General features: G+C 50.3%; 2 protein-coding genes across 7 annotated transcripts; one reads left to right on the forward strand and one right to left on the reverse strand.

Moving 5' to 3' along the window:
* Positions 1-61: 61 nt before the first annotated feature.
* On the forward strand, positions 62-8226 carry CRELD1 (cysteine rich with EGF like domains 1). 3 transcript variants are annotated; one of them, XM_032841637.1, is made up of 11 exons: positions 63-173; positions 715-907; positions 1140-1222; positions 3733-3843; positions 4172-4263; positions 4973-5149; positions 5234-5329; positions 6249-6332; positions 6488-6583; positions 6802-6936; positions 7739-8223. In XM_032841637.1, the coding sequence occupies exons 2-11, from the start codon at positions 734-736 to the stop codon at positions 7951-7953; spliced, it is 1263 nt and encodes a 420-aa protein (XP_032697528.1). In that variant the 5' UTR covers positions 63-173; positions 715-733; the 3' UTR covers positions 7954-8223. The 3 variants fall into 3 exon arrangements, with proteins under 3 accessions (XP_032697529.1, XP_032697528.1, XP_032697530.1); XM_032841638.1 differs by lacking the exon at positions 6488-6583 and having other exon boundaries at positions 62-173; positions 7739-8226; XM_032841639.1 differs by lacking the exon at positions 4973-5149 and having other exon boundaries at positions 7739-8224.
* Positions 8227-8943: 717 nt separating this feature from the next.
* PRRT3 (proline rich transmembrane protein 3) lies at positions 8944-16561 on the reverse strand. 4 transcript variants are annotated; one of them, XM_032841630.1, is made up of 4 exons: positions 16477-16561; positions 12028-13108; positions 11660-11815; positions 8944-11074 (listed from the first exon to the last, which is right to left on the reverse strand). In XM_032841630.1, exons 2-4 carry the CDS (start codon positions 13049-13051, stop codon positions 9315-9317), a joined length of 2940 nt encoding a protein of 979 aa, XP_032697521.1. In that variant the 5' UTR covers positions 13052-13108; positions 16477-16561; the 3' UTR covers positions 8944-9314. The 4 variants fall into 4 exon arrangements, with proteins under 4 accessions (XP_032697521.1, XP_032697519.1, XP_032697520.1 ...); XM_032841628.1 differs by lacking the exon at positions 16477-16561 and adding an exon at positions 16094-16363; XM_032841629.1 differs by lacking the exon at positions 16477-16561 and adding an exon at positions 15929-16087.
* Positions 16562-24122: the final 7561 nt, after the last annotated feature.

A 24122-nucleotide genomic window follows, 5' to 3' on the forward strand; every position in this document is an offset into this window, starting at 1 on the left:
GCCTGCGGGTGGCTGACGTGAGGTGACGCAATGGCACATGGACTGCCACCATTGGCTGAGGGTGGGCCCTGCTCCGCCCCCCAGGCTGCGGAGCCGGCGGAGGCCGCACGTCTTACGCCGGCCGCGGCTGCTGCGGCGTTGGGGAGATTGAGCTGTCGGCGCCAACGGGCTGGGTGGGTCATCTCTTCCTCCCACGCAGCCTGTGCGGGTCTGGATCCTCCCCTGCCTGCTAGAGGCCGCGCCTTTGCAGCCTGCGGGCCCGCAAACCTGACCCCCTTCTCTTCATATCCGGATATGGGCTCCACCCCCCTAGACCTGGGTTCCGTTCCGGACTCCTCCCTCCCCGCCCCCCCCACCGAGACCGCCCATCCCGCCTCTACTACCCTAATACTTGGACTCTGACCCATTCTCCCAAATTCCGCTGATCCTGGCCCTAATAACAATCCATATTCAGACCTTAAAACAATGAGATGACTTCTCCCTTGCTAAGGATTCAGACCACCTCTCCCACGGTGACGAGGATAACTTACTCCCGTCTTGGAACTGCTGAACAGGCTCCTTTCTCACCACTTCCCCTCCCCCGGTTGTCCCCCTAGTCTAGCCTCCTATTAATAACACAGATCCGGGCTCCCAGACCCGCGGCACCTCCGAACCAACCCTTTTTTTCTCACTTGACTCCTCCAGTGAGTCATTCCCATTCCCTCTTATCTACAGGATCCCGGCCTGGGAAAAGATGGCCTCACTGCCCCGGAGGGGCCTGGTCCCACCTCTACTCTGGGGCCTGAGTCTCTTCCTTAGGCTCCCAGGTCCCGTCTGGCTCCAGCCCTCTCCACCTCCCCAGTCTTCTCCCCCAACTGAGCTCCATCCATGTCATACCTGCCGGGGACTGGTCGACAGCTTCAACAAGGTGGGTGCCCGAGCAGCCTTGTGGGAGATGGCCTAACCATGATAGCACAGGGGTTAAGAAGAGTTCTGGGATGCAAGTCTGCATGAGTCAAGTACCAGCTTGGTTGCTTACTAGTTGTATGACCTTGGGCAGGTTGCCTCTCTGTGCCTCAGTGCCCTGGGCAGTGAAACACAGAAGTGCTAGGATGTGCCAGGCACTGTACTTAGCTATTACTAATGTTCTCTGTTTCCAGGGCCTGGAGAGAACAATCCGGGATAACTTTGGAGGTGGAAATACTGCCTGGGAGGAAGAGAAATTGTCCAAATACAAAGACAGGTAAGGGGCTGGAGAGGTGGGTTTATATACCTCACCTCCCAATCTTGGCTCTACTGGTGGGGGCCTTGAAACTCTTGAGACTCAAATATCACTGACCATCTCTAGTACAGCAGTAAATAAGGCAAACAAAATCCCATCTGCAAGGTGCTTAAATTCCAGTTGAAGAGACAGTGAATAAGTAAATAAATAATGTCGTATCAAATGAAGAACAGGAAGACTACGGAAGGGTGGGAGGCATGGAGTTCAAGGTGTGACATTTGAACCGAAACCTGAAGCGAAGAAGCAAGCTATGTGACAGGGAAGGGATTTGGACAGAGTGGGACTGAGCTTGGTGTATTTGAGAAGAGGCTGGATGGGAGTGCGCAGACGAGAGTGATCGAACGTGAAGCCAGGGTGCCTTGAAGGTCACAGAATGGTGTTTAGATTTCGTTCTGAGTGTAATGGGAAGTCATTGGAAAGTTTGGAGGTGAGAGGTGATGTCTTGTTTTTACCTTTAAAAGATCACTCACTGCGATGTAGCAAAACGACTGTAGGGACTGGAGTGGAGGAAGCACGGAGACCATTTGGGAGGCTAGTCTAAGTACGACAGCAGCATGAGCTGGTGTGGTCCAGTTCTGGGTATATTTTGCAGATGGATTGATAGGGCTTGATGATGGAATCATTATGGGGTAGGAGAGAAAAAGAATAAAAAGTACTTATAGGTTTAGGGCCTGAGCAACTGGGTGAATAGTGGGGCTGTTTTCTGGTATGGGTAAATGTGAAGCAGGAGAGGATATAATATAGGGAAGGGGTGGGATTAGGTGTCCTTGAACATATTGGGCTGGGATGTCCCTTAAACAGCCAAATAGAGTTAGATTGAGGCATCTGAGGTTCAGGGGAAAAGTAGGAGCTGGAAACCTGAATTGGGGGGGTTATCAGCATATAGTCAGTATTATAAAGCCATTGGATGACATGAGACCATGAGACAAAAGGCCTGAGTGCTAGGCCCTCCCACTCTTCAAAGTCAAGTTAAGAAGGAATCAGCAAGACTTGGAGTTAGACAGATCTGGTTGTCAGTTCTGACCCTGTGTACCCTTGAGAAGGTCACTTAACCCCTCTGAGCCTCAGTTTCTTCATCAATAAAATGGGGACATTGATACTTGGTTTGCCTATTTCATAGGATTGTGGTAAGGATTAAACTGTGATGCCCACTAGAAACAAAAGATTTTGTTATTATGTAACATTGGTCATTTTCCTTTCCCTTAATGGGCCTCAGTTTCCTCATTTAGGAGTGAGGGGATCGGCCAAGATAACCTGAAGGACACTTCTAGCTGTATACTGGCTCCTGTTTTTTGTTTGTTTGGTTTTTGTTTTTTAAGTCCTCTCCTCCTATATGCCAGGCACATGCCAGACCCTTTAAATACAGAATATATGTGTGTATGTGTATATATGTATTTTTAAAAAATTTATTGGGGTAAAAAATATATATACATATATATAAATATATAAATAAATAATATAATATATAATTATATAATATATTCTTATATATTATATATAATATAACATATATAAATATATATATATAATGTAAAATTTGCCACTAGAGACATTTAGTACATGTACAGTGTTTTGCAACCTTTACCACTATCTCGTTCCAGAGCATTTTTATCAACACACAATGGAACTCCATACCTATGAAGCAGTCACTCCCCATTCTCCCCTTCCCCCAGCCCCTGGCAACCATTACTCTGCTATCTGTGTGGATTTGCTGATTTTACTGGAATCTATATGTGTCTGGCTTCTTTCAGTTAGTGTATTGTTTTCAAGGTTTGTTCATAATATATTAACATATTAACAAATGTCAATAGTTCATTCCTTTTTAAAGCTTAATAATATTTCATTGTATGGCTTTACCACATTTTGCTTACCCATTCTTCAGTTGATGAACATCTGGATTGTTTCTACCTTTTGGCTATTGTATATAGAATTGCTACAGATGTTTGTGTACAGGTTTTTGTTTGAACACCTATTTTCCATTCTTTAACCAGGAGTGGAATTACTGATTTTTGGGGTAATTCCATGTTTAACTGAACTGCCAAACTGTTTTCCACAGTGACTGCACCATTTTTCTTTCCCACCTTCAATGTAGGAGGCTTCCAATTTCTCCACAGCCTTGCCAACACTTGTTATGTGATGTATTTTTAATCACATATACCCAGTAAGGGTATTACATTTCATTGCGCAAATGCAGGAACTGAGGCATCTTACAACACATCTGCAGGATGGGTTATTGTCTCCATTTTACAGATGAGAAAGCAGAGGTTTGGGAGAGGTTAAGTGACTTGCCCAAGGTTACTCAACTGGATTCAAACCCAGGTCTATATGACTCCCCAACTGAGTACCCTTTCCGTTATACCCTCTGGCCTTTCCTTTGGTGTCATGGCACAAGCTGGGTGGGAGAGGAGACCTTAAGGAGGGTGGTGGATGGGGTAGAACATAGTCCTGCCACCCCCACCCTGTCCGGGCAGTGAGACCCGCCTGGTAGAGGTGCTTGAGAGCGTGTGCAGCAAGTCGGACTTTGAGTGCCACCGCCTACTGGAGCTGAGTGAGGAGCTGGTGGAGAGCTGGTGGTTTCACAAGTGAGTTGTTGGGGGCCTTCCCAGGGAGGGGGCCACAGGTAGGGCCTGGTGATAGAGGACGGGGTTGCATGCTTGGGTCTGTGTCCTGGTTTGGCTCTTTCTTCCAAACCTAGATCTGCTAAAGACACGGTTGGGGGTACCCAGGTTCTCACTGTGAGCTTCAGTTTACTCCTCTGCCAAATAGGGAGAGGGTGTTGGTCAGGTAGCCTTGTGGGTCTTATACCCGAGGTGGGTAGTAGCACAGATATTTGGGGAGGCTGGTGGGTGGGCAGCACCTCTGGCACTGTCTCAGCCCCCCTTACTTTCATCCCCACCCCAACCCCTTCAGGCAGCAGGAAGCCCCGGACCTCTTCCAATGGCTCTGCTCAGATTCCCTGAAGCTCTGCTGCCCGTCAGGCACCTTCGGGCCCTCCTGCCTTCGTGAGTTTTCAAGCTCTTCTTGGGGGATAAGCGGGCATTGCCAAAGCCAGGGATCCAGTCCTGGTTCTGTCCCATAGCTCGCTGTGTAAGCTCAGGTTGCTCAGATAATTCCTCTGGACCTTAGGTTCTCCTCTGCCTCACAGGGCTGTTGAGATGAGCAGATCAGTGGGGAATGGCTGTGAGAAAAAGGTAATAGGGCTAGACAGTCCGATGGGGCTGTGGTTTTTCTCATGTGCATGAGAAGTGCCCTCACCCACACCCCCATTTCCTATGCCTGGATCAGATCAGACCCATCCCCTGAACTAAGGTGACCTAGGGACAGGCAGGTGCTGCACCGAAGCCCCCATTTTCACCTTTTTCTACACACAGTCCTGAGGGAGGAGCTGTACATACCACCAGCCCCTTTTAGAAAAATCTCTCTGGAAGCTTCAGATAAAGACTTAGTAACCCGAAGAATAAAAAATAAATAGATTGAAAACAAACAAAAAGGGGAGTTAGTGACAAAGATGATTAATTCAGTCTTTATAAAAGGAAAGATTTGTAAGTAATCTGTTCTACAGGAGGGTATTGGTTAAGTACATGTCCCATGAGGTATTATGTGGCCCTGAAAATTAAGTTTCTTCCCCAAAAATGTTTAATGATATGGGGGAATATTCTCTGTGTTCACGATTGTATTTGTGATGTTACCTGGTTTGGTGTCTGCCCACAGCCTGTCCTGGGGGCACAGAGAAGCCCTGCGGTGGCTACGGGCAGTGTGAAGGGGAAGGGACTCGAGGGGGCAGCGGGCGCTGTGACTGCCAAGCCGGCTACGGGGGCGAGGCCTGTGGCCAGTGTGGCCTTGGCTACTTTGAGGCAGAGCGCAACGCCAGCCATCTGGTATGTTCGGGTAGGTAGCCAAGAGGCATGGGGCTGGGCAGGAACCGATGGGGTGCCTGCCTGCCCATCCTCACACTTTCTCCGTTCCCCCCAGCTTGTTTTGGCCCCTGTGCTCGCTGCTCAGGCCCTGAGGAATCAAACTGCCTCCAGTGCAAGAAGGGCTGGGCCCTGCATCACCTTAAGTGTGTAGGTGAGTGAGGCCCTGCCCTCGGTGTGGGAAGGTGGTCCCCATCAACATGCACATCTCTGGGCTAGACCAATACAGTCCCCATCTTCATGGAGATCTCAACCTGGTTGGAAAGGCAGAAGAGTAACCAGGCAGTTAGAGTATAGACGGATCTCTGTGCTGTTAGAGATGTCCCTGAGCCAGCTCTGTGCTGGGGGGGCAATCAGGAAAGGCTTCTTGGAGGAGGTACCACTTAGGCCAAGTCTTGAAAATTGAGAAAGGATTAGCCAGGGAAATGAAATACTTAACTTGGGGTCAGGAAGCCTGGGTTCAAGACTTGGTTTGGTCTCTGTCCTGCTATTTATGTAGATGAGGGTAAAGGCTAAGCTGCTATAACAGAAAGATCACCAAAGACTGTGGCTTAAAGAATATAGAGTTTTATTTTTATCTCTATCACAGTCTCAAAACAAGTGGTCCAGGCCAGGCAGGGAAGTTCTGCTTGTCACAATCATTCTGGGACCTAGTACTGCCTGTCTTACTGTGTGGTCATCCCCTTGGGACGGTTCTGTTGTTCGAGGTTGGGTGACAGGTACCTCCGTGTTCCATGACCCGACACTCAGGAAGTGAGAATGGGAAGAAAGTGCACGGAGGAGTCCAATTCTGTCATTTTAAGGCCAAGCTAAAAGTGGGGCACATCACTCCTGTTTACATCCTGTTGGCCAGAACTCAGTTTCAGGCCACGCTTAGCTTCGAGGCAGATTGGAAAACCCAGTCTCTGGCTGGGCAGCCCTGAGTCCCACTGCACCTGTGCCTCTGGCACACGGCCTGCGGTCTCTGGCCCACCATCTGAGTGGGGGCAGGTCTGTTCCTCAACAACCCTGGCCTCGGCTTCCCTGCTAGTGCAGTAGGGACTGAAATTCCCGCCCTGCCGGCCTCTCTGCAGACATTGACGAGTGTGGCACAGAGCGAACCAGCTGTGGAGCCAACCAGTTCTGTGTGAACACAGAGGGCTCCTATGAGTGCCGAGGTAAGTGCCAGTCCCCGAGTGGAGGGTGGTGGGGAAGGTAGGAGGACCTGCTCCATGCCTTTCCCCCTAATTTCTTCAGGAGTGGGACTTCCCCCTCCATAATCCACCCTGGGCCTAAGGGCAGCTCTCACTCATCTGTCCTCTCGCCTCTCCAGACTGTGCCAAGGCCTGCCTGGGCTGCATGGGGGCGGGCCCGGGCCGCTGTAAGAAGTGTAGCCCTGGCTACCAGCAGGTGGGCTCCAAGTGTCTCGGTGAGTCTCCTGCTACTGGGGCACAGACGCCGTGGAGTGCTTTGTCCACCATGAATTGAGAACGGCTGGGGGGATATGGACAGGGCAGGAGAAGGAAGGATGGAATGTTGTTTGGGCAAGGGCAGAGGGGAGTGTCTGGATGTGTGTGAGATGGGAGTCAGGGTTGCTGTATGTGGGACTCTGGCAGTGGGGGCCTGACCCTGTCACCCTCCCTTAAGATGTGGACGAATGCGAGACAGAGGTGTGTCCAGGAGAGAACCAGCAGTGCGAGAACACCGAGGGAAGCTATCGCTGTGTCTGTGCCGAGGGCTACAAACAGATCGAGGGCATCTGTGTGAAGGAGCAGATCCCAGGTGAGCCTCCTAGTGGCCCCCAGAAACCTGAGGAGGGGAGGTGCTCATCCAGGGGAAGGACAGGCAAGACCCTTTTCCAGGCACCCACAGGCCCTGCCCCATGCCCCTGGGCACTGCCCACATGAGGCTGCACTGAGACTCAAACCCTACATCTTCTCTTCAGGCTGACTTCTAGCCATCTCACACCTCCCAGGGTAGAAAGAAAATCACACTTGGTGTCAAATCACTCTGCCTCCATTCTCATCTGTCCAATGGGACCAATTCTTGCCTGGGGCTGCTGAGAGCTGTTGCAGGCTGTAGGTGTGATGAGGTGAAGGACAGTCACACTGATGACAATAGGGACCACTTGCACAGCTCTGGCTGTGTGTCAGATGCTGTCCCGAGCATGTGGCATGTATTAATTTATTTTGCTTCTAAAACAAATCCAGTGCTGTTGGTATTATTCTCATCCCCATTTTACACAGTGGAAACTAGGATGCAGAGATGAAATAACTTGCCCAGGGCCACGTGACAAGCAGATCACAGAGACAGGAGTCAAAGCCAGGCAGTCCGGCTCTGGAGCTGGGCTAGTACACATGCTGTGTCCTGATGTGTCTACCACATGGCCTTGGGCAAACCTCTTTACCTCTCTGAGCCTTAGTTTCCCACTCAGTGAGATAGGGACAACGACTGCCCTGTCAGAGTTGTTCTCAGTGGCAAATGACATCGTTTGCCAGGCAGGCAGGCATGCGGCAGCAGTGATGCGGTGTGTGGGGAGCTCCAGGAACAGGGGAGGAGTAACAGGTGCATCTCTTCTCTTCAGAGTCAGCAGGCTTCTTCTCAGAGATGACAGAGGATGAGCTGGTGGTGCTGCAGCAGATGTTCTTCGGGGTCATCATCTGTGCGCTGGCTACACTGGCCGCCAAGGGCGACTTGGTCTTTACCGCCATCTTCATCGGGGCTGTGGCGGCCATGACCGGCTACTGGTTGTCAGAGCGCAGTGACCGCGTGCTGGAGGGTTTCATCAAGGGCAGATAATCTCTGCCACACCTGCAGGATTTCTTCCCATCCAGGCTGTCCCCAGAGGTCAGCCTCTCTCCTGCCTGGACACTTGAGGCAGCTTGCTTTATTTCTGAGTGGGGTAAGCACCCTCTATCCACCAGGCCTGGGCAGGTGAGGCTCTTGGAGTGAAAAAGTAGCTCTGAATATGGATGCCATGAGATCTTGGCCTGGGGGAGCTGGGCAGGCTTCACATGTGTGAATTTTTTAAAAAGTATCTCTTTGTGGTGACTGCTAATGGGCTTTGGCCCCTGCTTAGGATGAGGGGGGGGGGGGGTTCTCTGCGGGGGGGGGCCCATCACAGCCCCCTCCTGCCAGCTGCATGCTGCCGGTTCCTCTTCCGTACTCACCCCCCTGCCCTTCAGCCACTGATTATTTATTCATCTCAGGAAATAAAGGTCTTGGAAAGTAGAGAAGCTTCAGTCTCATCACCTGCCTCCTACTCCCCATGGGTTGGCCTGAGCTACTGAGAGCCCCCAGCCCTTGGGGAAATATTCTAAAACCCTAGGAAATTGAGGGTTACCCTGATGGAGGAGCAGTAGAGGGAGGATCAAGAGGCTTCGACCTAAGTAGTGTTAGGAGTCAGAGGGGTGGAGGAACCAGGCTTTGGAGTGGAACTTCCTGGGTTCAGTGCCAGCTCTCATTTGCCAAAAGACCCTGGACAAATTACTTTTTCTCTGAACTTCCCTCTTCCCATCTGTAAAATGGGCATGATAGTGCTTTCCACTCAGGCTTAATATGAGAAGTAAGATGATGGATATGAAGAGCTGGAGACAGTGCACAACAGACAATAGGTTCTACAAATTATTGGCAGCCATTATTCCTAAAGCCTCTGTTGGAAGAATCAAGTGCCCTTTCCTTTTTAAGTCCTCTCCTCCCCAACATACACAGGACTTGGGACTGCTGGGAGGTGGGGACTGCTACCTCCTCTCTGAACAGGATCCTGGCATGGCCAGAGGGAGGCATAAGCCAACTCCTAAGGGTTTATTTCTTTGGCACAAAGAGGACAGTCAGTCTGGACAAGCAAGCCTCATCTCTCCACACTGGGGAGTCTGGAGGGGTGTCTGGGGGTAACTGGACCCCATATCCCACACCCAAATCCATGCATGTCCACCCTGTATTCCGCGTAAGTCACAGCCTCTGTGCAAAATACCCGTTGGAAAAAAAAAAAAATTAAAAAACAAACCAAAAAAAACGGGGGTAGGTTCATGCCCGGCTGTTTTCAAGTGACTGTCAGGTGGTAGCCCGGGAATGCCAGTTTTTCAAATGTTCAGCTGTCCCAATGGGCCATGCCCTATGGCCATCGAGGGTGGGGCCCTGGTCCTGCATTCCTCAACCCCTCAGAGCTCAATGGTGTCACTGGAGGCGCTGCGGGAGTCCCCAGGCTTGCTGCGAGGTTGGACCTCACTCTGAGGTTCCCCGGGCCGGTCGGGGGGTGGGGCTGGGGCTGGGGCAGGCAATAGCTGCACGGTGCTGGGCAGCTCATCCAGGGGCAGACTGTCCACCGATGACAGCCCGTGACGCCACGGGTTCCAGCTGATCTTGAGCGAGCCCCGGGAAAAGCTGTCCATGGAGCTGCGAGAGGGCGCCTGGTCAGGGTCGTCCGCGACGTGCGGTGGGACCGGGCCGCGCACGCGCACGTCGCTGAGAGACCGGCAGCGGCCCCGCATAAGAGAAAAGCCCGCACCGTCGAGCTCGGCGTCGGGGTGACTGCCCCGCCGCGACCGCAGCGCGCCCCCAGGCGGCGAGGAGGCCAGGCCGCGCAGGCCACAGCGCCGGAAGACGCTGTCTCGCACCAGGTGCTCTCGAAAGAGCGCGGCGTCGATGCTGCGGCTCAGGTTGATGGGCGATGGCGGCCGCAGATCCAGCTCGCTCATCGACGGCGCCGGCCCCACGCTGTTGCGGGATAGTCCCGGGCCACCCTGCGGGCCGCGGCCCAAAGACGCAGCCGAGCCCCAGGCGCCTGAACTGGGCGTGGCGGGCGGCCCGCCCTCCGCCGGGTTGCGGATGAGACTCTTGCTGATGTCCAAGCTGCCTGCGCCGACGCCACTGGGCCCTGCATAGCAGTTGTTGGGTCGCTCAGGCACCTCGCTCTTGCCTGAGGGCGTGGGGCACGCCAGGCGTAGCAACTTAGCCCAGCAAGCGTGCTCCGTGGGCGGCCGGGGCCGTGCGGCGGCCACAGCAGCCAGCGCCAGGGCCAGGGCCCAGGTCAGCTCCAGCAGGCGCAGCCAGAAGTGGACACCCCACCAGGCCCACGAAAAGCGACCCACCCTGCCTGGGCCTGGGTATAGCCAGAGCGCGGCCGCCAGCTGCAAGCCACTGGCCAGCAGCCCCAGCGCGCCGGCCACGGCCAGCAGCCGCGGGCCTGGGCTGGCATCCCAGCCCCGAGGCCCGTCCAGCAGGCGGCGACGGCAAAGGCAGAGCGTGCCCAAAGACACGGTCGCGCCCCAGGCGCACGACAAGCCCTGAGCCAGGAGGTTGAGCGCAGGCCGCACCGACAACAAGTCAGTAGTCAGCAACCCCACGCCGTGCACCAACGCCAGCGCTCCCAGCAGGAGCGGGTTCTGCAGCTGCTGGGGCAGCCCCACGCCTAGACCGAGCAGGGTCAGGGCCGCCAGCGCAGTGAGCAGCAAGGGGAAGGGCAGGTTGTAGAGTACCAGGCCGGCGCGTAAGCCCAGCCGTGCCTGAGAGCCGTAAGGGTCGGCGAGCATGTAGGCAGATCGAAGCCCGGATGCTACCAGCACGAGCACCGCTGCAACCAGAGCCAGCCGGGGCCCCGCAGGGGCGGCTGCCAGGGAGGCCAGTGCCAACAATGCGGGCAAGAGGAAGAGCACCCCCACCCCATAGACGTGCAGCTCCCAGGAAAAGCTCAGCACCCGCCGGAGGGGACCCCAGCGCAGAGGAGGTGCGGTAGCATTGGCGGGGGGGCTGGTGGCTGGGGCTGATGGTACGGAGCTGGCTGAGGGCTCCGGAGGGGGTGGCTGGCCCAGGGCGCGCTGCGTGGTGACCCGAATGAGGCCCCGGCGTGACGTTGAGGGGGCCTGGACTGGGGGTGCTGGGGGATGGCTTTGGGGGCGCCCCGGCCACTCCTCGGCTTCATCTGAAATAACAATATCAAAATAGCCCTTTGAAAAGTGCTTTTTGATTTTCCACATTCTCTAGTGTGGTAGGCAAGTTATTTAACTTTTCTAAGCACATCTATAAAATGGGGATGGTAATAGCACCTACCTCATTGGGGTGTGGGCAGTATTAAGGGTTTAGCATAGTGCCCAACACCCAATAATGTTAAATGATGTGACCTATTGCTTTTACTAATAAAATACCAGCAGTTCTCAGCATTGGCTGCCCATTAGAATCACCTGGAGACCAAGTGAATCAGATTTCCTTGCATGGGGCCTGGGTATTGGAATGTTTAAAAATCTCCACTGTTTTGCAGTAGTTGGAGAAACTGCACTAAATATATCCAAGTCACATTTAAGAATATTCTAGCCCCCAAAGGACAAATGACTTGTCCCAGAGTACCCAATGAGCATTAGTTTATTATCCTGAGTTTTTTGAAGGAGGTCCTGGTCAGTTCCTTTAAGCAGGTGTTCGTGCCCATTCACTCCTCCCAGATACCTCACACAGGTTTTTAGTTATTAGACAGAGTACCCACTCCCTCCCAGAGCCCTAGCCATACCCTCACCTGGCTGCAGGGCCCCCACAGGGCTCTCTGTTCGATTTGTAGCTGGGCCGGGGTCCAAGGGGCCAGGAATGAGGGACTTGGGGGTACCTGGGGTCTCCAATGCTCCTCTCACCCGCTGGGGGGAGATGGGGTCTGCTCCATTCATTGCCGCTATCTCTGAAATAACAAAAGCAGTCATCACTTTGTCTGACCTTCCAGCAGTCCCCGAAGTCTGAGCCCCCAAAAGGGAGGCACAATCACTCTCATTTGGCAGAATAAGGAAAATGGTACCGAGAGGGACCAGAGGTCACACAGAAACTTGGCCATCCAGCTACCCTGGAACACTGCCCCCTCCCAGCACTGCTCAGCACCCTCAGTTTGATACCCACCTGGCTTAGGCTGCCCATCAGGTGTCTCTGTGGTAGGGGGACCTGAGGGCTGGGGTCTTGGTGAGCCCCTAACATCAGGAAGATCAGCCTGTTTGGGCGAGGGACTTGAAAGCCTGACTTCCCAGGTCTCTTCACCTCCAGTCTTCTTGGGGAGCTCCACTGGCAGCCCCTCAGCAGGAGGAAGGCTTTTGGCCAATACCAGGTCTGGCTGGGACCCAGGCTCCTGAGAGGACACCACCTCAGCTGGGGATACCAAGCCAACATGAGGGAGTTCAGGATCCTGTTGGGTGAAGAGGGGCCCTCGAGCTGCCTCCTGGAAGTCCTCACCACCTCCCTGTTCTTCTAGGACTGGCCTCCTGGTAGTGACCAAGTGGGGAGCAAGAGTGTGCGGAGGGCCCTGGTGGTCTAAGGGGGACATTTCTGAGATGCTGATCTTGGCTTTGTCCACCAGACCCTCATCTCTAGGTGGTCGTTGCTCCACTTGGCCTCCAGGCTCCTCTGGTTCTGTGGAGGGAAGAACTGTGGCTATCCCAAGTTGGAGTCTGGGAGTTATGGGGATGAAAGTGAGATGGGGGAGGCCTACTGGATGGGGAGCTGGTGCTTCTTGCTCTATAGGCTTCTGTGAGTCAGGCAGTCCTGTCCAGCCATGAGAACTTGACCCTCGAGCCATCTGGAGGTCATCAGTTACTGGGAGTCCTTCTCTCTGAGCCCTGTGGAATGCTTTAGGTCCATGCAAGGCTGGGCCAAGGGGAGAGTCTGCTGGCTTCTCGGGTACTTCCTCAGCAGGGGCATGGGGAACATTGGAGTTCCAGGGGCCCTCATCTCTGGACTTTTCCCAGAGGAAGTCGAGGGCCTGGGGCTCTGTGCCTGTAGGGCCCTGGGGGTGGTTTCCTGGGATCAGATGTGGTTCCGAGTCCTCAAGTGGCTTGGGAAGGCCCCGGCCCAGAGCAGGGCCAGCCCCCAGGGACAGCAGCAGCAACAGCAGCAGGGGGCCATATCCACGGCCCCATGGGCTGGGAGCCATGGTCCACTCTGATGCCTGGGCCTAGAACACTCAACTTCCAGTCCTCCCTGGATGAGCCTAAAAAAAGAAGGGGGATGACATGTGAACACTGGGAGTGCCCATAGCTGCCCCAAGAAGGATGGTGGGAAAGAAAGGAGACACAGAAAAGCTCCCCCTTCCCCGGCCCCTTCGTGTTCAACCTATTCATGCTGCCCAGAGTGACCTTTTAAAACTGCATCTCTGGTCATGCCACTTGCCCTACTTCAAAACCTTCAATGGCTTCCCACTACCCTCAGGAAAGAATATAAGTTCCTCTCCTAGTCTTCCAAGGCCACAGCAGGCTGCTTATCTATCCCACTGGACTCTTCAGTGCCTCAGTCCTTTGCTCCTGCTATTTAAGCCTGGAATGCCTTCTCCTCCTTCACTTGCTGAAATCCTATTTCTTTCAAAGATTTTATTTTATTATTTATTTGACAGAGAGAGAGAGTGTGCAAGAGAGCCCAGGCAGGGGGTGGAGCAGAGGGAGAGGGAGAAGCAGACTCCCCGCTGAGCAGGAACCATGATGTGGGGTTTGATCCCAGGACCCTGGGATCATGACCTGAGCTGAAGGCAGACGCTTAACCGACTGAACCACCCAGATGCCCTACGAAATCCTATTCTCAAAGGCCTGGCTCAAATATCAGAGAGGTGGAGAGGGAGAGGGACAGAGGGATCTGGGTTTGAATCCCAGCTTTGCCATTTCCTGGGTGACTTAACTTCACCTCTCCAAATCGTGGTTTTTTTATCAGTAAAATGGGTACCTAAGTCAGGGGAGCTCTTACAAGACTCACCTAACAAAACACATTATAGGCCAGGCCCATAAGAGGAGTTTAATAAGCATTAATGCCCTTTTACTTTTCCCTTTGTCCAGAAAGCTTTTTTCCCCCCACCAGCCCCCTTAACTACATCAACAAATAATTTGAACACATAGTGGTAGGCCTGGGGGATTAAAAGCAGTGAACAGATTGACAAGATACCTGCCCTCACGGAGCTGGCATTTTGGGGTAAGAGACAGACAACGAATAGTTTTAAATAAGGTGAGCTGTGAAGAAAATAAAACAGGGTTAAGAGATAGGCAGATGGGGGGCTATTTTACATAGTGGGTAGCAGGAGGACTTTGGGGTAACATTTAAGCTAGGTGCTGAATGAGAAGAAGGTGCCAGCCATTTGAAGATATGGGGGGAAAGTATTTGGCAAAGGGAACAGAAAGTGCTAAGGCCCTGATGCAGAATGTACGAGTGAACTCAAGAAACAAAAAGGCTAGTGTGGCTGGAGTATAGCAAATGAAGGAGAACGTAGCAGAGGGAGATAAATTCAGAAAGGTAGGGCTAGATCACAAGGGGCCTTGTAAACCAGAGTGAAGCACCTGGATTTTATCCTAAGTATCACAGGAAGCCAACACAAGCAACAAGCCCGGTGTTTTAAAACGGGTGAGGGGCGCCTGGGTGGCTTAGCTGGTTAAGCACATCTAACTCTTGGCTTTGGCTCAGGTCATGATCACAGGGCATGAGATCGAGCCCCACGTTGGGACCCGTCCTGACACTAAAACCTGCTTGAGATTCTTTCCCTCTCCCTCTGCCCCACTGGCGCACACGCACTCTCACCTCCAAATAAAATAAATAAATAAAATTTGTAAAAGGGGGAGAGAAAATCCGGGTGAGATATGATGGTGGCTCTTTACAGCATAGACATTTCTTTCCCTGACACCTCCTCTACCCTTTCCCATCATCCTGGTCACAGAATGTAATCTCCTGTTTCCTCCCCGGGCCTGGGGCATCTCAGGGGCTGCAGCAGCATATTTATTTCTTGTCTTCAGCCCCCTGCATATGCCTGGCCCTGCGTAGATATCCACTAAAGGTTCCTCTTCCTGAGAGCTCCTAGTTAAGCCAGAGAGGCAGGAAGGGACCCGATAGCCAGGAGACAGGGGGCAGGAGCACATCAACTGTGAGAGAGGAGAGGCCTGGGTGTGTTTAGGGGCAGAGGCCCTTCTCCCTTCCTCTCTGGGAAGCAGGTGTGCCCAGAGTTCCCTGGCTTCTCATCCTTGGTGCCTCACCTACACCTTGAGAATCCAGTGGAAACTCCAGGGGCTCTCTCCTGGAAATGTCCAGGTTCATCCAAGGTTGTGGACAATTTCAGGGGGTTCAAAGATCCCTAAACCCATTCACAAACTGAGTTTAGATTCTGCCTTGAAGTCTTGTTTGTTTCATTTCTCAAACATTGGCTGAACCCCATGCCCTACTCCTCGCCCAAACTAGGTGCTGGGGACCCACAGAGAAGCCCCAGTTGGTGTCAGGAGTTGGGGCCAGCGGAGGAGGAAGGCCTGAAGGGCCACTAACCCATGTCCCGGTTAAGAACAGTGCTCCTGTGTTGAGCACTCACCCACTGAGGCTCCTGCGCTAAGATTAGCTGCATGTCCTCCATCTCATCCAACCCTCCCAACACAAGCAGGTGTGGGTATTACCATTTCAGAGGGGAAGAAAGGGAGGTTCAGAGGGGTTAGCAAATCGCCCAAGGTCACACAGCCAGCGAATGACCACACCAGGGGTTGTGAAACCGGCAATGGCTCATTTTGAACATGGGGGTCCAAAAGCTTTTCAGAGGAGGGACTTGAGTTAGGCCTTCAATGATAAGCATATGCTATCTGCTCGCCAGCCGCAATTCAAACGAGATTTAGGCATCTGTGGACAAGGAAGGGGCTGCCCAGACCTAGGTTCCTGCTACAGGAGACATTTTTTGAGATTTTTGTGGGGTGAGGGATAGGGGGTATCTCCCTGCCCTAGGGACTGGGGAGAGGCCGGCCTGGGGGCAGGGCGAGGGCCGCCGCAGGGCAGCCTCGGGAGCTGGTCCAGCTCGGGTTACCTCTCCTCCTCCGGCTCCTCTCCCCTGGCTCCGCGCCTTCCCGCAGTGTCCCGGGTGGGGGTGGGCGATGGTGCAGGCTCTGCCGCTCGTGCCCAGAAAGGGGGCTGCAGGCCACGCTCCCTGCCGGGGCCCTGCCATCGCCCCCTCCCTGGGCCAGCTCCTCACCTGGGCGCTGCGCCGGCAGCCCCCGCGTTCACCTTGCGCGCGTCCCTGCAGCCGCTCGCCGCGCCGCATCCTCCGAGATGCTCAGACTTGGCTAACAGAGCCCGGCGCTGCTGATCGCGGAGCCCGCCCACAGGAACACCATCCCCACTTAACCCTTTCCCCTTAGGGGTGGATTCTTGTCCCAGTCCTGACCTCCCCTCTCTCAGAGATTCTCAGGGCTAAGAGGAAACTGAGGTACCTCCGAGCAATTTGGAAATCCCTTCCGCAGCCTCCCTGAATTAGGGACAGCCAATCCCGTTTTGCACACCCTGTGGGACGTGGAGCTCACTTCCTTTATACCTATATACCTATATTCTTACAGGGATACATACATACTTACATACCTATGGGTAAATCCTTCCTACAGTTTGCTATTTATCCTTCAGATCTTTTTCTTTTTCTTTTTTTAATTTTTTTGTTAGCTTCAGAAGTAGCTTCAGATCTTTTTCAATGCACAGTCACATATACATTTTAAATAGAAATGAGATCACACTGTACATACTGTTCTGAAAATTGCCTTTTTTCTCTTCACTGTGAAATATATCCTGGCACATTTTCCATGTAAAGTTCTACAGATCCGTCTCATTTCTTATATCTGCTGTTGAGAACTGAAGCATATAGTCAGCCTATAATTTTTTATTGATCCAGTCCTGAGGTTGAACATGTAGATTGTTTCTAGCCTCTTGCTAGCAGGAATAATAAGGTAGGGACCATTCCCGCATAGACCTCTTCATGCACAAGCACTAGTGTACCTATCAGATAATTTCCTACCTAAGGTATGGTTAGATCTATGAGTCTGAACATTTTCAGGTCAGATAGACACTCAAATGTCCCTGGTCCCTCTTTGGACAGCTTGTGATATACTCCATGTCCAGCATTGGGTTCAATAAACATTAAGAGAAATCTACAGAAGGAATACATGTGGTCGCTTAATATGATGTAAAATCTTTAATGGCATGGAGAAATTTCCAGGGTTGATTGTTGCTTATTTATTTAAATTTCAGTCATTTGATATAAAAATGATGTATGCTGATTGTCCCAAGATAAGGAACACAGAAATGTGCAAAGAACACATTCACTCTCTTACTCTTGGCCTCTTCAAGTCGGCCTCCCCAGGTGTGCCCACCATTAGCATATTGTTTCTTTTATTTAAAAACATACATGTGCATGTCTTTCTTTTCACAAAAATGGGATCATACTATGCATATTGTTCTATTACTTTTTTTTTGCCTTAAGCAATGTATGTTGGAAACATTCTGAAGGGAATACATACATATAAGCTCCAGCCTTTTCCTCCAGCTAGCCCCCCAGTGCCACATGGTGTGGATGCACTGTCATTTACTCACATTCCCAGATTCTCCTACTGAAGGGGGTATAGCTGGGGTGACAGCTATTTTTGTTCCTACTAGAAACAATACTGCAATAAACATCCTTACATACCTATACATACATCTTTACATGGTGATTCTCTAAATTCTCTCAGATAATTATTCGTATGATCACATTTTTGTTAATATCTATCTATCTATCTACCTGTCGTCTATATACCTTCCTACCTATCCATCCTATTCCTAATTATTAAAAGGTAAATAGTGGTTGATATGATTTTTATCTAATTTTGCTTTTCTGTTTACCAATATTCTACACAACTATGTACTTCTTTTAGGATCAGAGACAGGAATGATAAATATCATTTTAAAAAGAAAGAAAGAAAATTCTTGCTAGGGTTGAGCAGAGATTTCCCTCCCTCTCTACCTCTGGGTCTCACAGAAGAGCAACCCTCAGCCCTCAGCTATGTCTGACATGCTGCAGTGTGAAATGTGTTCAGAGCCTGAATCCAGCTTTTCTGACTCTAGGAGAAGGATGGGGCTTTTCCCAGTTCACTTAACCATCTGACCAGCTCCACTGTTTTCTTTGTGGGAACCCCTTCAGAATTGTAAAGGCACCTCTCATTTCTCTAGAATCTTCTCCCTTCAGGCAAAACCCTCCTGGTTCTTTCAACCTTTCCTCAAAGGACAGGATTCTGGGCTCTCACCATTGTGACATTTCTCCTCTGTTGGCTTCTTACCCGGTCAACAATGTCCTCTTTAAAGCATAACTCTTGAAGGGGGACCTGGGTGGCTCAGTCCATTAGGTGTCTGACTTTTGGTTTCAACTCAGGTCGTGATCTCAAGGCGGTGAGATTCAGCCCTATATTGGGCCCCAGGGCTCAGCATAGAGGCTGATTCATTCTCTCTCTCTCTCTCTCTCTGCCTCTCACTCTGTCCCTCCTGCTCATGTTCTCTTTCTCTAAAATAAATAAGTAGATATTTAAAAAGATAAAGTGTAACTCTTGGAACTGAACCCAGTTGGGAACAAAGCTGGACTTTCACCTCCCCTTCTTAGATTCTCCTCCATTAATATGGCCTCACACTGAATTAATAATTCTGGCAGCTGCATCCCTGTGTTACCCAGTATCCATCTATTATGTCTTCCCCACCTCTTTGTATGCATTTGGTTTCTTGACCCTCAGTGTAGGGCTCAACATTTGTTTCTTGTTTGTTTCTCTTGTTAGATCTAGTCAGTTGTTCTGATCTTGTGGGATGTCATCTGGATCCTGGTTCTATATATAATAGATAACTGGCATTTTTTTTTTAGCATTGTCCAAGGTCCACTTCTCTTCCTGGTAGCATCCTAATTTCCTTTGAGGAACTGAAGTCTTCTCCCTCATGGGTAGTCTTGTAGGGAGAGTAGCTCTAGGAGTCCACTACCGAAGCTGAGGGGTCCAGGTCCCTCCTCTTATTGCCTCCTGTGAACTCTCTGGTGAGACTTCTTTGGAGATGCTGAGATTCCCTCAGCAGGCTCAGAGCTGGCCTGGTTCCCTTCCTCAGTTTCCCCCACAGAGGACTACCCATTCATCCCTGCAAAGTCTTACTGACCTGACAGTGCCCAGCCCCCCAGTCCAGAGGATCATCCGGCTGCTCCCTGCTTGCTGTCTTTAGAGGCAGGAGTCCCAATCCCATTGTGTTTCCCAACCATGGACTGGTAGGGGTTTTGAGATTTCAAACAAAGGCAAGAGAGATTATGATCCCTTTGGCCAGAGGCCAAGATGAAAGCTGATCTTCTGGAAAGAGGAGACTGGCTGGGGGTGGAGGTGAATATAAGTGGGGAACATGGAATGCCAGGTATAGGTGGGGAGCTCCAATAGGAGCTGCCAGAATCAGCCTGGAGACTCTGGGAGGCCAGTGATGGGTGGGGGATGATTTAAGCACAAGGGCGATGGTCAATGGCTCCATCTACGAAGCACTTAGTTGATCAGGGGCTGTGCTACACACCTTATTACAACGCATTATTCTTTTTAAGTCCTCACAACAACCTATGTATTATTATGCTGTCCACTTTACAGCTGGCAAACTGAAGCTCAGAGAGCTTAAGTAATTTCTTCAAGGTCACACAGCAAATAAGAGGCCAAGCTCTAAGTCTGACTTTAGAACCAGCACCCTTAATACTGATGGCCCCATCCCGCCCCTGAGGAAGTATCTCAGAGAGGGGAGACGGGGAGGTGAACAAAGCTGGACTGTGTTAGGAGTTTGAGTCTATGAAAATAGGCCTCCAACTTGGATTCTCTTTTGAAAGGACTTCAACAGGATTTGGGAGTTGTTGCTCCCACCCAAAAATGTGTTGGGAGGTCCTAAGGAAGGGGAGAGAGAAGGAACAGACAAAGGCGCTGTAGCTGGCAATGATGAAGCCTCCTGTCTAGACAATGCCCAGGACAGCTGGCTGGCATTTTCATTCTGGCTGGTCCCTGGCAGGCACGAGCAAAGAAACAAAAGACAGAACAGGTGGGAGAGGGTACAGCCTGGCGAACCTTCTCTGTTCTGTGCCTGCTGTCCTGTACCGGGATGGGGTGGGTAGAGCATTAGACTTTTCCACTAAACTTGCCAAATTAAGCCTCAAGTGTTCCTGGAATTTTTTTTTTTTAAGATTTTATTTATTTATTTGACAGAGAGAGATCACAAGTAGACAGAGAGGCAGGCAGAGAGACAGGGGAAGCAGGGTCCCCGCTGAGCAGAGAGCCTAATGCGGGGCTCTATTCCAGGACCCTGGGATCATGACCTGAGCTGAAGGCAGAGGCTTAATCCACTGAGCCACCCAGACGCCCCAGGTTCCTGGAATTTTAACACATTCTTTCTCAGATGTTAACCTGCATGGATATCGGCTGAATGAACCTTTTATTTATTTTTTATTTTATTTATTTATTTTTAAGATTTTGTTTATTTATTTGACAGAGACAGAGCACAGGGGGAGCAGCAGGCAGAGGGAGAGGGAGAAGCAGGCTTGATGCAGGGCTCGATCCCAGGACCCTGGGATCATGACCTGAGCTGAAGGCAGACGTTTCACCACCTGAGCCACTCAGGCGCCCCTAAATGAACCTTTTAAAAAGATACTTTTTGTGTTAGTAAATCCAATAATCTGGTGCATACTTTAAAACCAACTTCCCTCTCACTTCCAATTCCTTTTAACTCTTTCTGTTACTTCTGATATTTTCTTCTGGTTTTTATATCTATTATCTATCTAAGTGCCAGGCTTGTACGGCTCATGTTAATTTTTTTTTCAGTTTTAGATTTTTACATATTGATCACCACCGAGGAATATGAAGATTTAGCTTTCCGCATTTCCACATCTTTCTGTACTGCTTCGGTGTATATCATTAATCTGCATTTACAACACTAGAACCGTGAAACGGTGAGTCAGCCTGACTCAAGATGTGTACTGTGATTACAATTCCTTTGCTAGAGGTTCTGTTTTCTCCTGGGGTAATCCTTGGTTTTTTATTCATTTAATTTTCTGTTCATCTGTCACTAATTCAGTCTCCTTAATCTTTTCTTGAAATGAAAAACAATCTAAGGATTTGATTTCCCATCAAGATAAGAATACTTTCAAAAAGACTCACAGAATTCCACAGAGAATAAGTGGCTTGAAAAATGGGTGGTAGTGTGGGGAACCTGTTTAAAAGAGATTTAAGAGATGTAGCAATCAAATGTCGTGTCAGTGTCTTTTGGGGATCTTCATTCAAGTAAGCCAACCAGAGACATTTTAAGATAATAGGAAATTTGAACATGATTGGGCCTTAGAACATACTGAAGAATGTCTGATTAGGTAGGATGACGAGTTATGTTTTTAAAATTCCTTATTTGTGGTGCCTGGGTGGCTCAGTGGGTTAAGCCTCTGCCTTCGGCTCAGGTTGTGATCTCAGGGTCCTGGAATCAAGCCCCGCATCGGGCTCTCTGCTCGGCGGGGAGCCTGCTTCCTCCTCTCTCTCTCTGTCTCTCTTCTCTCTACACCTACTTGTGATCTCTCTCTGTCAAATAAATAAATAAAATCTTCTAAAAAAATAAAAATTCCTTATTTGTCAGACACATATACTAATATTTATTTATTTATTTATTTTAATTTACTGATTTATTTGAGAGAGAGAGACAGAGACAGAGAGAGCACAAGCAAGGGCAGAGGGAGAGGGACAAGCAGACTTCCCAGTGAGCAGAGAGCCCAATGTGGACCTCGATCCCAGGACCCCAAGATCATGACCTGAGCTGAAGGTAGACGGTCAACTGACTGAGCCACGCAGGCGCCCCTAAAATATCTTCTAAATATTGTTTTATTTGAGAGGGAGGCACAGATTCGAGTAGAAGAGGGGCACAGGGAGAGGGAGAGCAGCAGACTCCCCACCAAGCACAGAACTGGATGCGGGGCTCAATCTAACGACCCTGAGATCGTGACCAAAAATCAAAATCAAGAGTCAGATGCTTAGCTGACTAAGCCACCCAGGTGCTCCAATTTACTAAAATATTTATGTGTGGAATAATAGTGTTTCTGGGATTTACTTTTAAAACATTAAAAAAAAGTGGGTTTGAGAGATACACAGAAAGATTGGCAAAATATTAATAATTATTAAAGCAGTGTGGTGGGTATACCATTATTTTATTCTTTCCACTCTTTGATAAGTTCAGAATTTTCCATAATAAAAAATGAAAAAAATTCACAAAGAAATGGGAGAAAGGAGGAAATAGCACAGGGCTGGCTGTGCATTTTGTGAGCCGATTACAAAAATGAAATATTTTACTTACTGGGTACTAGCCCATCTTGGAGGAGCATGGATACAGAACCCAGGCTTCTGAACCCTGCCTGTCTTCCAGGATGTTTCCAGGGAGGTGGAGCTAAGAGACCTGGAAGGAAGGTGGGTGGGTGGGACCAGGGTGAGAGCAGGGGCAGCAGGAGGGGTAGTAGGACTGCGGCGGGGGGGCAGTTTGTGGAAGCAGGTAAGAGCCTGGGGAACACGTTGGTTGACCTCTGCCCTTTGCAGCCAGACTCCATCTGCAATCACAATAGCTTGCAGGAGCCTCTCATAGCCATGATCATGAGAAATCTTGATGTCTGTTTCCAAGGGCTTATGACTCCTACTCCCCAGCTTTAATGGGATAGAATTGTGATCAAGGGCTTATGATCCTCACCTCCCAGCTTTAATACGATAGAATTCATATACACAAAATTTACCTATTTAAAGGATACTATTGGTTTAAAGGATACTAGTGGTTTTTAGAATATGTACAAAGTTGTACAACTAACCACTTCCAATCTTAGAACATTTTCATCAGGCAAAAAGAAACCTGTATCAATTAGCAGTCACTCCCCATTCCCTCTCCACAGGCCCTGGGCAACCACTAATCTGTGTTCTGTCTCTGTAGGTTTCCCTATTCTGGACATTTCATAAAACACAGGAACATAAATGTGGTTTTGGGGATTGCCTTCCTTCATTTCCTGTGTTTCAGGGGTCACCCCTGTTGTAGGCTGTATCTGTACTTCATTCTTTTTTATTGCTGTAAAACAGTCCACTGTGTGTTCGTGCCATATTGTATTGATTGATTGATTGATCTATTTATTTTGGACATTTGGGTCATTTCCACTTTGTAGCTATTACGAATAATGTGGCTATGAACATTCATGTGTGAGTTTTTTCTTTTTTTTTTTTTTAAAGATTTTATTTATTTATTTGACAGAGAGTGAGTGAGCACAAGTAGAGGAAGCAGCAGGCAGAGGGAGAGGGAGAAGTAGGCTCCAAGGACCCTGGGATCATGACCTGAACCGAGGACAGAAACTTAATGACTGAGCCACCCAGGTACCCTCAGGTATGAATTTTCATGTGTATGTGTATTCCCATTTCTCTTGGGTGTATTTAGGAGTAGAATTCCCGAGTCATATGGAATCCTTATGTTTAAACTTTTAAGGAACTGCCAGACTATTATCCCAAGGGGCTAAATCACTATGAGTCCTTTGACAGATGGGGAGACTGAGGCCCAGAGAAAGCAAGTGTCCCATGCAAAGCTATACACAACCCTGAGTTAGGGCAAGACAGCAGGAGCCAAGCATGTAAATGGCCACAGTCCCACACCACTCTCACCCTGCTGCGCCCCCACCCACTTTACCCTCTCCATTCCTTGCCCACCAGCAGCAAATCCCTTCACACTAGTCCCTCCCAAAGGCTCCCTGCTACCACGTCAGGATCAAGTTCACCTCTGAGGGATGATTTACAAGTTGCCATCTGGCCCTGATGCTGCCTCATCTCATGTTTTTTTAAGCAACTCTATTGAAATCTAGTTCACATACCAGACGTCTCCCATTCAAAATGTCTAACCCAACATTCGTCACGTTTTTTAAAAAAGATTTTATTTATTGATTTGACAGAGAGAGACACGGTGAGAGAGGGCACACAAGCAGGGAGCAGGTAGAAGGAGAAGCAGGCTTCCCACTGAGCAGGGAGCCCAATGCGGGGCTCTATCCCAGGACCCTGGGATCATGACCTGAGACGAAGGCAGATGCTTAACGACTAAACCGCCCAGGAGCCCCTTGCTCATCACATCTTTTTGTTCTCTACTCTCAGGGCCACGTAGGCCTTGTTCTGGTTTTGTGAAAATGCCATCACCTTTGATTTTGGGCCCTTGCACACAGTCCT

The sequence above is a fragment of the Lontra canadensis genome, unplaced genomic scaffold (genome assembly GCF_010015895.1).
Source record: "Lontra canadensis isolate GAN:19392208 unplaced genomic scaffold, GSC_riverotter_1.0 scaffold124, whole genome shotgun sequence".
In the NCBI taxonomy this organism is placed as follows: domain Eukaryota; kingdom Metazoa; phylum Chordata; class Mammalia; order Carnivora; family Mustelidae; genus Lontra; species Lontra canadensis.